Source organism: Dipodomys merriami, unplaced genomic scaffold, assembly GCF_024711535.1.
Source record: "Dipodomys merriami isolate MVZ:Mamm:240054 unplaced genomic scaffold, mDipMer1.0.p SCAF_34, whole genome shotgun sequence".
Classification (NCBI taxonomy): domain Eukaryota; kingdom Metazoa; phylum Chordata; class Mammalia; order Rodentia; family Heteromyidae; genus Dipodomys; species Dipodomys merriami.
The window spans coordinates 13548606-13565468 of record NW_027204937.1 but is presented as its reverse complement, the minus strand read 5'-3'; the positions used below and the strand labels follow the sequence as shown (position 1 = coordinate 13565468).

General features: G+C 46.0%; 1 protein-coding gene across 3 annotated transcripts in view; it reads left to right on the top strand.

The window, feature by feature from the left end:
* The first annotated feature begins 210 nt into the window (after positions 1 to 210).
* Positions 211 to 16863, top strand: part of LOC138803419 (armadillo-like helical domain containing protein 1) — a 40714-nt gene continuing 24061 nt past the window's right edge. For 2 of the 3 annotated variants that reach the window (XM_069987390.1, XM_069987392.1), the window contains exons 1-2: positions 211 to 438; positions 16120 to 16421. In XM_069987390.1, the coding sequence (XP_069843491.1) occupies positions 16141 to 16421 (281 nt within the window). In that variant the 5' untranslated portion in view covers positions 211 to 438; positions 16120 to 16140. The remainder of the gene's footprint in view (positions 439 to 16119; positions 16422 to 16863) is intronic. The other variant, XM_069987391.1, reaches the window with a different exon arrangement.

Here is a 16863-nt window from a genome sequence, read left to right as displayed (position 1 = left end):
AAGGAGTCCTTTGGAGCCTCCCGTCGCGCCCCGCCCCCACCTCCCACCCACCCCCCTCCCGCTAGCCTTTCCCTAGCAACCATGTCCCGCCTTTCCACTGACCTCTGGTCCGCAGCTATTGGCTAGAACTCTTGAATCGGGTCATCTATTGGTCACCGGGAATGCCGGTCAGAGGGAGTTCCCACCCCTCCCGTGAAGGTAAGAGTGTTGGGGAGTTGTATTCGGGGAGTTAGGAGGGTCTGTTGTCTAAGCTACTTTTTACCCTACTGGGCAGAAGAGAGTGCTCTCGGACTTTCAGCGGCCAACTACCTCTACTACCCTCTTCTTTCAGCCACCGCTTAGAGGCCTGGAGTAGAAAACCGTGTTAAACCGACTAGGAAGCTCGCGCCGACCCATCCTTCAACTAGGTGGGGTCGAGGCCTGTTCTGATTGTCTGGGGTAGGTTGGAAGCGATCTTCAGTTAATGACCTAAAGAATGTGCTGTCGGTGAGGGACACCAAGGGGCTAAGGAGTACAGTTTTCTTGCATTTATCCATGCATTTAACAAGTATTTACTGAGCACCTGTTATGTGCTCGAGTCCGAACTAAGTTCTAGTGAGGATCGAACGTTTGGCCCTAACGTCTATAATTCCTAATGGTTGAGAGGGAGAAGCCATGCATGAACCACCACTAATCTTGTGCGGAGGATAAATACTATACTACCGAAGAATAATGGTTTGGGAAACAGAATCTCCAAGCAGGGTTATTTATGGCAATGTGCATCAGCCGGACCTTCAAAGATTTGTGTTAGTAAGAAGTGAAAAGGAGGAGCTGGGAAGGTGGCTCAGTGGTAGAGTGCTTACCTTGCATGCATGAGGCCCTGGGTTCGATTCCTCAGCACCACATAAGCAAAAAGAAAAAAGCCAGAAGTGGCGCTGTGGCTCAAGTGGTAGAGCGCTAGCCTTGAGCTGAAGAGCTGAGGGACAGCGCCCAGGCCCAGAGTTCAGGCCCCACAACTCAACTGGACTCCCCCCCCCAAAAAAAAAAAGAAGAAGAAGAAGAAGAAGTGAAAAGGAGACACTTCAGGAAGGGAAAGTGAGTTAGGTACTTTAGTTCACACCTGTAATCCCAGCTATGCAGGAGGTATATGTAGAAGGTATCCCAGTCCCAAAACCTATCAGAGACAAAAAGCCCTATCTGAGGGCTGAGGGCTGGGGATGTGGCATAGTGGTAGAGTGCTTGGCTAGCATACATGAAGCCCTGGGTTTGATTCCTCAGTACCACATAAACAGAAAAAGCCAGAAATGGCACTGTGGCTTAAGTGGTAGAGTACTAGCATTGAGCAAAAGAAGCTCAGGGACAGTGCCCAGACCCTGAGATCAAGACTCAGGACTGGGTAGGGGAGCCCTACCTGAAAAAGTGGGGGGTGGTTTAAGATGTGCTGCTCAAATGATAAATGGCCTACCTAGTGAGAGCAAGGTCTGACTTCAGACCACAGTACTGCCCAAATAAAAAAGAAGCCGAGGGCTGGGAAGGTGGCTCAGTGGTAATAGCACTTGCCTCACATGCATGAGGCCCTGGGTTCAATTCCTCACCACCACATAAACAGAAAAAGCTGGAAGTGGCACTGTGGCTCAAGTGATAGAGTGCTAGCTTTGAGTTGAAGAGCTGAGGGACAGCACCCAGGCCCAGAGTTCAGGCCCCACAACTAACCCAAAAAAAAAAAAAAAAAAAAAAGAAAGAAAAGAAAAGAAAAAAGAAAGAAACCAAGTACACCAGTGGTTCCTAACTACCCAGAGGCTGAGATGTGAGGATTGAGGTTCAAAGCCAGCCTGGGCAGGAAAGTCTACGAGACTCATCTCCTGTTAACATCTGAAGTGGATCTGTGGCTAAAGTGTTAGAGTACTAGCTTTGGAGAAAAAAGTTCAGACAGTACCCAGGCCCTGAGTTCAAGCCCCAAGACCAACACAAGAAAAAAGAAGGAAAGAAAGGAAGGGAGGGAGGGAGAGAGGGAAAGAGGAAGGGACAGATCATTCCAGAACTAACATGAAAAAGCAAAAGAAAACATAGTAGGGGTGAGTGGCAATGGCAATGTCAGAATTACACAAAACATCTTCTGGCCAAAGAGCAGACCAACTTGCAGAGAATTGTTTTTTTGTTTGTTTAATTATTATAAAGGTGATGCACAGAGGAGTTACAGTTACAGGACAGGTGTGTGTGTGTGTGTGTGTGTGTGTGTGTGTGTGTGTGTGTGTGTGTGTGTGTGTGTGTGTGTGTGTGTGTGTGTGTGTGTGTGTGTGTGTGTGTGTGTGTGTGTGTGTGTGTGTGTGTGTGTGTGTGTGTGTGTGTGTGTATACATACCTTCATTGGGGCTTGAACTCAGGGTTTCTCTTACTTGGCTTTTTTTTTGTCGGTCGTGGGGCTTGAACTCTGGGCCTGGGCGCTGTCCCTCAGCTCTTCAGCTCAAGGCGAGCGCTCTACCACTTGAGCTACAGCGCCGCTTCCGGTTTTCTGGTGGTTTATTGGAGATAGGAGTCTCACGGTCTCTCCTGCCCGGGCTGGCTTTGAACCGCGATCCTCAGATCTCAGCCTCCTGAGTAGCTAGGATTACAGGCGTGAGCCACCAGCGCCCGGCCTTACTTGGCTTTTTGCTTTAAAGCTCTCGCTCTATCACTTGAGCCTATGTCCACTTCTGGCATTTTGATGGTTAATTGGAGATGAGAGTCTCACAGATTTGTCTGCCCAGGCTGGCTTCAAACCTCAGATCTCAGCCTCATAAGTAGCTAGGATTACAGTTGTGAGCCAGAGAAATGCTTAGTACCATGTCCCATTTTGAACATCTTGGTAGATTTTGCATGAGCACCAGAGCTTCAATTTATCATGAGGAAGGTGGAGAGTCTTTCTAGGGTGTTAAGTAGGAGGGGCTAATGATCAGACATTAGAATAGAGAAAATGGATTAAGAATTGAGGGAGGCCAGTTAGGAATTTGTTTCAGTGATGGGAAAGCAATACAGTGGCCAAAAGCTTGGATCAGCAGCTGAAAAGGAGAAGAGAATGTGAGTTCCTTAGGTACTTGGCTACAAAGAACTGCAGTTGGTGGCTGCTTGGCTGTGGGGGAAGTAGCATGGTGAATATGACTTTTAGATTCCTAATTTGGGCAAAAAGGATTTTTAGGGAGAAGTCAGTTCTTGGGTAAGGTGAGTTTGAGGTGTTGGTAGAATATCCAAGTGATGGCATTCATTAGACACCTGAATATGCTTGACTGGAGTTCACAAGACAGGTCTAAAATGGAAATAGAAACGCAGAGTTATGGCGAGGCACTTGGGGCTCATGCTTGTAATCCTAGCTACTCAGGAGGCTGAGATCTGAGGATCAAAGTTCAAAGCTAGCCTGAGGGCTGGAAAGGTGGCTCAGTGGTAAAGCACTTGCCTTGCATGCTTGAGGCCCTGGGTTCGATTCCTCAGCACCATATAAGCAAAAAAAAAGCCAGAAGTGGTGCTGTGGCTCAAGTGGTAGAGCGCTAGCCTTGAGCTGAAGAGCTGAGGGGCAGCGCCCAGGCTCAGAGTTCAGGCCCATGACCGGACCCAAAATAAAACAAAACAAAAGCTAGCCTGAGCAAGAAAGTCATGATATCTCCAGTTAACCAGCAAAAAGCTGGAAATAGAGGTATAGCTCAAGTGGTAGCCCCAGCTTTGAGTGAAAAGCTAAGTGAGAGTGCAAGGCCCTGAGTTCCAGCACAAAGATAAAACGAAAGAAGAAAAAAGAAGTATGGTATTCTACAGGCTGGGAAGGTGGCTCAGTGGTAGAGCGCTTGCCTTGCATGCATGAAGCCCTGGGTTCAATTCCCCAGCACCACATAAGCAAAAAGGAAAAAAGCCAGAAGTGGCGTTGTGGCTCAAGTGGTAGAGCACTAGCCTTGAGCTGAAGAGCTGAGGGACAGCGCCCAGGCCCAGAGTTCAGGCCCATGACCAGACCCCAAAAAAAAAAAAAAAAAAAAAAGAAGTATGGTATTCTATACGACCTTGTAGATGGCAGCCACACTACATTTGTTGAACTTGTCTAAAGAATATGTATATACAGATTAAGAAAAGGACTGAGGAGCTGGGAGCAGGTGGCTCACGCCTGTAATCCTAGCCACTGAGGAAGCTGAGATCTGAGGATCACGGTTCAAAGCCAGCCTGGGCAGAAAATTCCATGGGACTCTTATCTCCAATTAAGCACTAGAAAACTGGAAGTGGTACTGTGGCTCAAACAGTAGAGCTCTGGCCTTGAGCTGAATTGTTGAGGGATAGCGCCCAGGCCCAGAGTTCAAGCCCCACAACTGACAAAAAAAAAAAAAAAAAAAGAAAAGAAAAGGACTGAGGAAAAGGCTCTGAGAAGTACCTAAGTTAAAAGTTGTACAAAAGTATTTGAAATGAAGTATCACAATGGTATGAAGGTAACAATAGCAGGCTACCGTGGCTCATGTCTACAATCCTAGCTCCTTAGGAGGCTGAGATCTGAGGATCACAGTTCAAAGCCAGCCAGGGTAGAAAAAAATCTCTGTGAGATTCTTGTCTCCAATTTACCACTCAAAAACTGGAAATGGCGCTGTGGTTCAAACGGTAGAGTGCTAGCATTGAGCACAAAGAGACTCTGGGAAGCACCCAGGCCTTGAGTTCAAGTCCCACAATCAAAAAAAAAAAGTGTCAAGGACTTTCCTTGTGCTGGCTTCCAATCATAATCCTCAGATCCTCAGATCTCAGCCTCCTGAGTAGCTAGGGTTACAGGCATGAGCCACTGGTGCCTGGTTTGTTTTTTTCTTTTTTAAGATGGAAGTAAAATAAGCAATCAGGTTGGGCTTTGGTGAGGAGACCCCAGCCCCATCTCAACTAAGTCTTTGGGATAGTAAGAGTATAACCAACCACCACTGAGAGAAGCTTTGCAGAAGGAGAGCCTCAGCCACCTTTGAACACAAGCTGGAGATGGGCAGAGTCAGTGTGGAGAAGGAGAAGCTGGAGAAGAACTAGGCAATCAGGAGAAAGGGTTTTCAGGGACAGGATGATAAGAGTGGGAAGGGAAAGAGTTAAGAAATCAGCCAAGGAAGATGAGGCACTGAGCTGGGAAGATGTAAGAAGAGTATGGGTAAAGTATGGTTGACTTAGGGAGTTGTGTTTTTGGGGGGAAGCTAATGGTAGGTATGGGGAGTGGAATTGGGGACAGAAGTGAGTTCTAGGGAGAGGAAAAGTAGGATCTCGGGATTGAGAATGAGCTTAAGTCTAGAGAGAGGATGAAGATACCCACGGGTTTTGGAGGAAGAAGAAGAGGGGAAGGAGTTCTGCAGGGAGAAATGGAAGGAAAGAGCAGGTATGGGGCAAAGATGGGGGCATGTAGAACCCGATGGGAAGTGATAGGTAGCAGGAATGGTCTGTGAAGAGGGTATGAGTAGGGGCTGGAAGGGAGTCCATGAGAAAGAAGTGACTCATTGGAGAGCATATGTCCCTGAAGTGGACATAAAGCTAAGAATACACTCTGCTTGGAGTAGAAGTTTAGAGGCAAATATATGGCAGTGACTTTTTAGGACTATATTAGAACTGAAAAAGAGAAGAAAAAGAAACATAAGCCCACAGTGAAGAGATTCATCAGAAGTTTTTGCAGACCTTGGCAAGCTCCTTGAAACTATGATGCTGCACAAAGCCCAGCCTGTACAAGGCCCTGAGTTTATCCTTAGTACCAAAAAAAAGGAAAAAAAAGTGCAAATACAGGATGGACCTAACACCAAGAGGTTTTTATAATAGAAATGAAAGTTCATTGGTGGAAGATCTGCTTATAAGCAGATATGATTTAAAAAGCAAATTGCCGAGCCGGGAAGGTGGCTCAGTGGTAGAGCGCTTGCCTTGCATGCATGAGGCCCTGGGTTTGATTCCTCAGCACCACACAAGCAGGAAAAAAAAAAAGCCGGAAGTGGCGCTGTGGCTCCAGTGGTAGAGTGCTAGCCTTGAGCTGAAGAGCTGAGGGACAGCGCCCAGGCCCAGAGTTCAGGCTCCACGACTAGACCCAAAAAAAAAAAAAAAAAAACCCCAAAATGGCAAATTGCAAATTGCCATAGATTCTCTTGAATAGAGTGACACCTGCTCAAGAAGAGCCTCAGCAGGATTTGAAGGCATTGTCATAGGAGGTGACAGTTCCATGTATGCTATTGTCCTTTGTCCCAGTGGGAGATGTGGAGGTAGAAGACAGTGACATTGACAAATCTGATCCTTGTAAGCCTACACCCATGTGTACATACATCTGCATCTTGTGTGTGTGTGTGTGTGTGTGTGTGTGTGTGTGTGTGTGTGTGTCTACGTGCGCACGTGTGCCAGCCAGTCCTGAGGCATAAACACAGAGCCTTGAGTACTGTCCCTGGGCTTTTTTTTTTTTTTTTTGGTCCTGTCCTGGGGCCTGAACTCTGGGCCTGGGCGCTGTCCCTCAGCTCTTCAGCTCAAGGCTAGCCCTCTACCACTTGAGCCACAGCGCCACTTCTGGCTTTTTTCTTTTTGCTTATGTGGTGCTGAGAAATCGAACCCAGGGCCTCAGGCATGCAAGGCAAGCGCTCTACTACTGAGCCACCTTCCTAGCTCCTGTCCCTGGGCTTTTATTCTCAGAGATTTTCACAGACTTTTCTTCCTAGGTTGGCTTTAAAATGTGATCCTTAGATCTCAGCCTCCTGAATCTCTAGGATTACCAGGGCTGAACACATCTTCATGTTTGATAGACAGATAGATAGATAGATAGATAGATAGATAGATAGATAGATAGATAGATAGATAGATAGATAGATAGATAGATAGATAGATAGATAGATAGATAGATAGATGACTGTATCGTCTCTCTAAATGGAGACGGGGAATGGAGGGAGTCAAGAGATGGAAACCCAGGGACTGGGCTCAATGGCAGAGTGCTTGCCTCACATGCATGAGGCCCTGGGTTCGATTCCTCAGCACCACATAAGCAGAAAAGGCCGGATGTGGCGCTGTGGCTCAAGTGGTAGAGCGCTAGCCTTGAGCTGAAGAGCTGAGGGACAGTGCCCAGGCCCAGAGTTCAGGCCCCATGACCAACAACAACAAAAGCAATATGGAAACCCAAGGAGAAGGCCTCTATCCCATTCTGCATGCGAACCCCCCAGAAACAGTAGACAGTGACCACTTTCTTGTCTCTTAAGGCCATCAGGGGTCAATGGGCCAGGCTGACAGCCCATACTTTGGAGGCCTCTTGCTTTGACAAATGTGTTTTTTATTTTGGGGAGAAAATAAAACACCCTCTAGGAAATTTTATTCAGAAACAAGACCTGTTGACCTCTTAATTTTTAATACTTCCCCTCGCTTGTTTCTAAGGATCTTTGGCTTGGCTTGGGAGCTGGTGTTTGAGATTTTTGTGATTTGAGTTTCCCTGCATGAAGAGGAACCATTTGGCTGCTATGGAAATGATTTATGAATGAGTCTACATTTATTAATCACCTCTGAAGATAGAGAGGAAATTAAAAGCAGGGAGTCCACTCTGCTGAAGACAAAGTAGATCGGTGTTCCTTGCTGAACACTTTGCCAAGGTTAGAAGGCTACAAACAAACCAATTTGGACCAAGGTTCCTAATCTGGATTTTAATTTCATGTGCTTTGATTTCTCACACCATTTTCTCTCCAAGGTAAAATGATGACTATTTTAATTGGCTGCCACTTACGATGGAGAGATTCCAATAAGCGTGATGGCATCTGTACATTTTTCTCTGGCCTTCTCTGTGCGCTCCAGTTCTTATGATCAAGCTGGTGAAGCTGACTTTTACTGCATGCTGGGTGCCATCCATGATGGGTTGACTATAAATTAAATCCCCCTTTCCAAAAGCCATTTTCCATTAGTGCTAATTTGTTTGCTTCTCATTTCCACCGATCATTAGAGTGTCTGCTTGTGAGCACCAAATTGGAAATAATTTCCTTGACATTTCAAAAAATTTTCTCCCTTTCTTGGATGCCATTTGGTTGCAACTAAAGAACATTATAGTTTTCAGAAGAACAGTTCACTCCAATTACAATTTAACTGACCGTTTGTGGCACTGAATCCCTGTCCTGAGTGTCCAAAGATGACACCACTGCTGACATTGCTATTTCCTGTCATGGCTGTAAAATGCCTCATAGGTTTGCACTGGCCTTGAATGGAGATTCCGCCACTCTGCACATGGAAGCTTTGGGAAGTTGGTAGTTTTATGAACCTACATATCATGGACATTGAGATATAACCATGGAAACAGGAGATGGCTGCTTTTTCATTCATTTACCCAACAGGCATTTATTAAACACCTATTTTATTCCAGACCCTGGGGACATGGAGATAGGGAAGACCAACCTCTGCCCTTGGGAAACTCATATGCAAGTGGAAGGAAAGGTTGATTTTTACAGCACAGTAGAGGAAAAGGTGGCAGACATGGAACCTTAAGACCAGAAACCCCTAGTTAACTGGCTCAGTGGATTTGCCAAAGAGTACAAGGGCGGCTGGGCATTCCTGGTAGCAAATTCAGTATTGAGATGTACAGAGCTCTTCTAGGGTAGAAAAGTTCATGTGAGGCAAGCACTCTGCCACTGAGCCCAGTCCCTGAGTTTCCATCTCTTGACTCCCTCCATTCCCCGTCTCCATTTAGAGAGACGATACAGTCATCTATCTATCTATCTATCTATCTATCTATCTATCTATCTATCTATCTATCTATCTATCTATCAGTCATCTATCTATCTATCTATATCTATCTATCTAATCTATCTATCATCTATCTATCTATCTATCTATCTATCTGTCTATCTATCTGTCTATCAAACATGAAGATGTGTTCATCCCTGGTAACTTATACTTGTAATCCTAGAGATTCAGGAGGCTGAGATCTAAGGATCACATTTTAAAGCCAACCTAGGAAGAAAAGTCTGTGAAAATCTCTGAGAATAAAAGCCCAGGGACAGGAGCTAGGAAGGTGGCTCAGTAGCAGAGCGCTTGCCTTGCATGCCTGAGGCCCTGGGTTCAATTTCTCAGCACCACATAAGCAAAAAGAAAAAAGCCGTAAGTGGCGCTGTGGCTCAAGTGGTAGAGGGCTAGCCTTGAGCTGAAGAGCTGAGGGACAGCACCCAGGCCCAGAGTTCAGGCCCCACAAACAACAAAAAAAAAGTAAGACTATCTCAAAAATTAAAAAATAAACAAGAGGAAAGCCAGACATCATAATGTATGCCTGTAGTCTCAGTTGTAAGGCTGAGATTAGGAGACACTTGAATATAAAAGTCTGAGACCAGTATGAACAACATAGACCATATTTCAATGGAAGGAAGGAAAGGAGAGAGGAAGAAAGGGACAAGGAAAGAAAAGAAGGGCTAGGGATGGATGTCAGTGGCAGAAGCCCTGGGCTTTGTCCCCTGCATAGTGGGTGGATGGATAGAGAATGAATGAATGAGAGGTAGGGGTTCTCTGTCTGGTGAACTCTGTATTGCCTGTGAAGTAAGAAAACAAGGTTATCCAGGCTTTCTGCTTGATTCTCTGTTTCATCCTCCACAGCCACTCAGTTACCAGGCTCTGTGCTTCTGCCCCCAATGTCCTCAGCAGCTTTTGCCAAAATCATAAAAATGGCCTCCTAGCCAGTGGTCCTCCACCAGTCTAGCTGTCATCCAGTCATCTTTGTGTACTGCAGTCAACAGATTTCTAAAACATGCCGGGCACCAGTGGCTCACACCTGTAATCCTAGCTACTCAGGAGGCTGAGATCTGAGGATCGTGGTTCAAAGCCAGCCCAGGCAGGAAAGACTATGAGACTCCTATCTCCCATAAACCACTAGAAAACCGGAAGTGGCGCTGTAGCTCAAGTGGTAGAGCGCTCCCCTTGATCTGAAGAGCTCAGGGACAGTGTCCAGGCCCAGAGTTCAAGCTCCATGACTAACAAAAAGAAAAAGAAAAAAACATTTCTAAAACAAAATTATTCTTTCCTCAAACTCTCCACTGCCTCGGTCTCGCCCTCAGGACAGAACACATTCTACAGAGGCACCTCTGAGACGCTTCAGTGCTGAGTGAAGGGTTTCCTGCCGCATCTCTACTGCTTCTGTCCTCAAACTGCTCAATCTCAAACTGAACAATCTCAATAATAAAAATAAGAGAGCTCAACTCCTTTAACAATTGCATTAACAGTGATGATTTATTGAGCACTTACTAGGTCTTAAATATTTGTTAACACATACACACTACTCACAATAGCAGCAGGAAATCACAACAGATGTGTTTATTTTTAAGTTTCGGATAGATAATTTGGGGAATATAAAGCTTTCTCCTACCCTACAAAAAGCTTAACATTAAAAACTGCCATAACAATATAATTAACTGTAGACGTGTGTGTGTGTGTGTGTGTGTGTGTGTGTGTGTGTGTGTGTGCGCGTGTGTGTGTGCGTGCTACTTCTAGGGCTTGAACTCAGGGCCTGGGCACTGTCCCTAAGTTTCTTTTGTTCAGGGCTAGCACTCTTCCACTTGAGCCACAGCACTACTTCTAGCTTTTTCTGTTTATGTGTTATGAGGAATCAAACTCAGGGTTTCATGCATGCAAGGCAAGCACTCTACCACTAAGCTACATTCCCAGCCCTCAGAGCTGTTTTTTTGTTTGTTTTGTCTGTCATGGGCTTGAACTCTGGGCCTGGGCTCTGTCCCTGAGCTCTTCAGCTCAAGGCAAGCATTCTACACTTGAGCCACAGCACCGCTTCCAGTTTTCTGATGGTTAATTGGAGGTAAGAGTGTCACATAGTTTCCTGTCTAGGCTGCTTTTTAAACCATGATCTTAGCAGAGCGCTGGTAGCTCACACCAGTAAGCCTAGCTATTCAAGAGTCTAAGATCTGAGGATCACGGTTCAAAGGCAGTCCATGAGACTCCTTTTTTTTTGGGGGGGGGGGGTCCAGTCATGGGCCTGAACTCTGGGCCTGGGTGCTGTCCCTCAGCTCTTCAGCTCAAGGCTAGTGCTCTACCACTTGAGCCACAGCACTACTTCCGGCTTTTTTTCTACTTATGTGGTGCTGAGGAATCGAACCCAGGGCTTCAAGCATGCAAGGCAAGCGCTCTACCACTGAGCTACTTTCCCAGCCCCTGTGAGACTCTTATCTCCAATTAACTACCAGAATATCAGAAGTGGCACTGTGGCTCAAGTGATAGAGTATTTGCCTTGAGCTGAAGAGCTAAGGGACTGCACGCAGGCCAAGTTCAAGCCCATGACTGACAAAAAAAAAGAATTGAGCCAGGCATCAGTGTCTAGTGCCTGTAATCCTAGCTGCTCAGGAGGTTGAAATCTAAGAATCTCAATTCTGTGACACTTAGGGTGGGGTTAGCCTTGTAAAGGAATTAGGAGCATTGGAATCTTGACTGGGGGATTAGGGCTGAAATCTAACACTGTAGTGGCAGTGCAGATGTAACTATACAGAGTAAAACAGGGAACTGTAGGAGCTATAGTTGGCAGAAACTGGCAACTAGAAGGTTAGATGAGGAGGGCTAGGCCAGGACTGCTGGCTAGGAGAATGGTGGTTCAGTCACTGAAATCAGACTATCAGAGGGCCAGGGCAGTGTGAGGACATGGTAAATTCATTTGGGGACTCACTGATTTGGCTTCCTTTCATATTGAAAGCTGCCACTAGTGCTGGAGATAGAACTCAGTGGCTGAGCACTTGTCTAAAAAGACACTGGGTTCCATATCTAGAACCATCACCAAAAGAGAAAACCTGTCCAGGCACTGGTGGCTCATGCCTGTAATCCTAGCTACTCAGGAGGCTGAGATCTGAGGGTTGCAGTTTGAAGCCAGTCCTTGAGCAAGACAATCCATGAGATTCTTTACTCTAGTTTGCCACCAGAAAAGCCAGAGTGAAGCTGTGGCTCAAGTGGTAAAGTGGAAGCCTTGAGCAAAAAAGCTCAGGGACAGCACCCAGGCCCTGAGTTCAAGCCCATGAATAACAAAAAGAAGGAAGGGAGGGAGAGAGGAAGGAAGGAAGGAAGGGAGAGAGAAAGAAAGAAAGAAAGAAAGGAAAGAAAGAGAGAGAAAGAAAGGAAAGAAAGAAAAGAAAGAAAGAAAGAAAGAAAGAAAGGAAGGAAGGAAGGAAGGAAGGAAGGAAGGAAGGAAGGAAGGAAGAAAGAAAGAAAGAAAAGCAACAGAAAGAAAGAAAAGAAAGAAAAAGAGAGAAAGAAAGAAAGAGAAAGAAAAGAAAGAAAATCAGACACTTGTTTTTTTATTTGGGTGTGATTAGATGTGGGCATATGTGTGCTATTCCTGGGGCTTGAACTCAGGACCTTGCAGTCTTACTTAGCTTCTTCCAATCATGGATGGTATTCTGCCACTTGAATCACATCTCCACATCCAGCTTTTGGCTGGATAACTGGAGATAAGAGTCTTGTGGATTTGTCTGCCCATGCTGGCTTCAAACCGTGATCCTCTGATCCTCCTGAGTAGCTAGGATTATAGGTATGAGCCACAGGCACCTAGCATAATTTTTCTGTTTCAAAAGAAAAAGATGTGCACTAGGAATAGTGGTGCACTCAGGTAGTAGAGGAAGACTCAGGTCCAAGGGGCCACAGTGTGTATGGAGCATCCTGCCTAGTGTTTCCTGCCTTTGGTGTCCTGGAATTGCTGGTTGTATCTCTCATAGGGTTTTGAGGTTTGACCCTGGGAACAATCCATCCTGATAAAGCTAATGCTGGCACGTCAGCCGCCTCCTCCCCACCATCTAGAATAGCTAGCTATCCATCCCCATTTTTTTGAGGCTAGTCTGGCTATTAAAGGTGGTGATGGCCTCTGAAAGTTATTTTCATACTTGTGACCATCATGACATTCCTGTGATTGATGGCATCATTTCAGAAGAGGCTTTGGTCATTTTTGCATTTATGTTGGTCACCGTTGCCCACCTAGTTGTTAAGGATGACAGGATGGTGTGGTTGTCTACCTTCCTGGAGTTAGCTGTGTGGGATGCCCTTCCTGGGTGTCGTCTGAGAGGCAGTGGAGGTGGGTGTGTATCCCAGTCTGTCTGTCTGTCTGTCTCAGCATGCCTCAGATTCCTACTTCCTAATAAAATCCTGATAGCTGGGCCCCATCAATATCTCAAATACATGCGAGGAAACGTTAATTTAGAATCAATTTTCGGATGTTTCAGACTGTAAAGTCCTTTTAACTAGATCTCTGGCGAAGATGTAGAAGCACTTTATGGGACTGTAAATTTCATGTTGAACAGTCGTTGTGAAATACACATCTCCCCTACACACAAGCTGTTCTCTCCATATCAATCAAGGCCTTTGCAAGTAATGTTTCACAAATATTCTGTAAATCACAGAAAACCCCATGGTAATGTGAAATATGACTTTCACTTGTCTGTTAGACAAAAGAATCGCACACGCCTTTCTCCCATCAGCACTGACTAACATTTGTTATGGATAATAACACTTTCAATCACAACTATTTTTGGAAAACGGGTTTATTTTAAACCCTCCCTCCCCCACTGAAAACATTCCCAAGGACATAGACTCCTACAAAGCACAGCCCATTAACCCAACTATACAATATGAAGTTTTTCTTCCCACTAACTTTTTTTAAGTTGTTTTGAAGAGTTAGTGTAAAAGCTCTACATACAAGGTTAAGCAGCACTTTAGCAGGAGGGGGGAACTGAGTCATTAAAGACCCCCAATCTCGGAGCTGGGAAGGTGGCTAAGTGGTAGAGTGTTTGCCTTGTATGCATGAGGCCCTGGGTTCGATTCCTCAGCACCACATAAGCAGAAAACACCAAAAGTGGTGCCATGGCTCAAGTGGTAGAGCGCTAGCCTTGAGCTGAAGAGCTGAGGGACAGCGTCCAGGTCCAAAGTTCAGGCAACACAACGACCAAAGAAAAAAACAAAAAACAGCAATTTCAAGCCAGGTACCAATGGCTCACCTGTAATCATAGCTACTAAAGAAACTGAGATCTGAGCATCCCTGTTCAAAGCCAGCAAGGTCAAGGAAGTCCTTGAAATTTTTAATTCCCAAGTAGCCAACAAATAGCCAGAAGTGGATGTGGCTCAATTGCTAGAGCACTAGCCTTAAGCACAAAAGCTCAGGGACAGCACCCGGGCCCTGAGTTCAAGCTCTAGGACTGACATAAAAAAGAAAAAAGAAAGAAAGTGAAAGACCCCAATTTCCAACCTAGTATAAAATAAGTCATAAGAGAAGGCTAGAGCCAGGCACTGGTGACTCACACCTGTAATCCTAGCTACTCAGGAGGCTGAGACCTGAGGATCAGAGTTTAAAGCCAACCTAGGTGGGAAAATCTGTGAGACCCTTATCTCCAACTAACCACCAGAAAACCAGAAGTGGCACTGTAGCCCAAAGTGGTAGAGTGCCAACCTTGAACATAAAGAGCTCAAGGATAGCGTCCAGATCCTGAGTTCAAGCCCCATGACAAACCAAAAAAAGAAAAAAGAGGGCTAGGATTTTAGCAATCAACTTATTCTCATTTGTAACTTGTGATCATCTAGTTGCTGGTCCTAGCAGAGAAAACTTTAGCTCTTAAAAAAGCTGACTACCGGGGCTGAGAAGGTGGCTCAGTGATAGAGCGCTTGCCTTGCATGCATGAGGCCCTGGGTTCGATTCCTCAGCATCACATAAGCAAAAAGAAAAAAGCCAGAAGTGGTGCTGTGGCTCAAGTGGTAGAGCCCTAGCCTTGAGCTGAAGAACTGAGGGACAGCACCCAGGCCCAGAATTCAGGCCCCACGACGGGACCCAAAAAAAAGAAAAAAGCTGACTACCGGGGCTGGGAAGGTGGCTCAGTGGTAGAGCGCTAGCCTTGAGCTGAAGAGCTTAGGGACAGCGCCCAGGCCCAGCGTTCAGGCCCCACGATCAGAAAAAAAAAAAAAAAGCTGACTACCTTGAGCTATACATAGTGGCTTAAATCTGTAATTCTAGCTATTGGAAGGTAGGAATTGGAGGATTACAGTTTGAGGCCAGCCCAGGTACAAAAAGTTCTTGAGACTCTTCATCTAGCAGCTGGCTGTAGTGGCGCACACCTGTTATCCAAGGTATGGGAGAAGCACAATGACTAGGTGCAGTGGCCAGGGCCTGTCATCCCTAATGGCTCAGGGAAGCACAGGAAGGAGGATGGAAGCCCAGGATGGCCTACCTTGAATACCTCAAAAATAACCAAAGCAAAAAGAGGCTGTGTGCATGGCTAGTGGTAGAGTACCTGTTTAGCTGATACTAAAAGAAAAAAGCAGACAACCTTCGTACTCTTCTTTTTGTGGGAGGGGGTCCGGGTTGTGGGGCCTGAACTCTGGGCTGGGACTCTGTCCTTCAGCTCTTCAGCTCAAGGCTAGCTCTCTACCACTTGAGCCACAGCGCCACTTCCGGCTTTTTTCTTTTTGCTTATGGGGTGCTGAGGAATCAAACCCAGGGCCTCAGGCATGCAAGGCAAGCGCTTTACCCCTGAGCCACCTTCCCAGCCCCTGTACTCTTTTTTTTGTTGTTGTTGTTGGTCGGGGGGCTTGAACTCTGGGCCTGGGCGCTGTCCCTCAGCTCTTCAGCTCAAGGCGAGCGCTCTACCACTTGAGCTACAGCGCCACTTCTGGTTTTCTGGTGGTTTATTGGAGATAGGAGTCTCACGGTTTCTCCTGCCCAGGCTGGCTTTGAACCTCGATCCTCAGATCTCAGCCTCCTGAGTAGCTAGGATTACAGGCGTGAGCCACCAGCGCCCGGCAGTCTTATTTTTTGAAAGAGGGTCTCATTGTGCAGCTGAGTCTGACCTCGAAGGTTATGATCTTTTTCCCTCAGCTTGGATTACAGGTGTTTGCCACTACACCTGCCTATACTGCCTTGATATTCTCAGTTTTATTAGAATTTCCCTGTAAGTAGAAGATGGCTAGTTCTGGAATAGATGATTCTTTTCTTTTTTTTCCACTTCCAGTGTTCAGGATCAAACCCAGGACCTTGTGCATTCTAGGCAAACAGTCTACCCCTGAGCCACACTCCCAGCCCCCTAGGGTGGATTTCACAGGTAACCCATAGACATGTCAGAGGCTCACCAAGTTTCCAGAAAATCAATAGAAAAGCAAAGTCCACAAGGCTACAGATTTGCATAATCCTAAATGTTCTGGTAACCTGTCTCTCTTCCCTTTGCAGCAGCCTCAGGACTGATTAGCCATGACGTCTATAAAGGAGCAGGCAGCAATTAGCAGGCTCCTGAGTTTTTTGCAGGAGTGGGACAATGCTGGCAAAGCTGCAAGGAATAACATTCTCAAAATTTTCATTGAATCCAATCAAGGCAAGACTGCCCCTGAACTGGAGCAGGAATTTTCCCAGGGAGCCAGCTTGTTCCTAGTGCGTTTGACCACCTGGCTCAGAATCACGTATCCTTTACCGAACAGTCTGGGGGAAAAAAAGAGACACTCTTCAAAAGAAGAAAGAGAGAGAGAGATGAGATGGTGAGGAAGCTTTGCTCTTGAATCTCTGTCATATCTTTGAACAGGACATCTAAATATATCCCAAAAGTCAAGAGCTTTATGGATTTCCTGTCTTCCCAACCTGTGTGTCCTCATTCTCTCCTGGTCTTTCTTTTCTCTCATCAGAACTAAAGAAGTGATTCCTTCTCTGTAGGGTGAATCTGTTTTTATTCTCTGAATTCCCTACTATCTCCTTTGGGACTTCACTTTTTCTGTCCTGTAAGTTAACCTCACTACCAACTCTGTGTGTGTGTGTGTGTGTGTGTGTGTGTGCGCGCGTGTGTGCGTGCGTGCGTGCGTGTGTGTGTGTGTGTGTGCTGGTCCTGGCTTGAACTCAGAGCCTGGATGCTGTGTGTGTGTGTGTGTGTGTGTGTGTGTGTGTGTGTGTATGTGTATGTATGTGTGTATGTATGCGCGCGCGCGC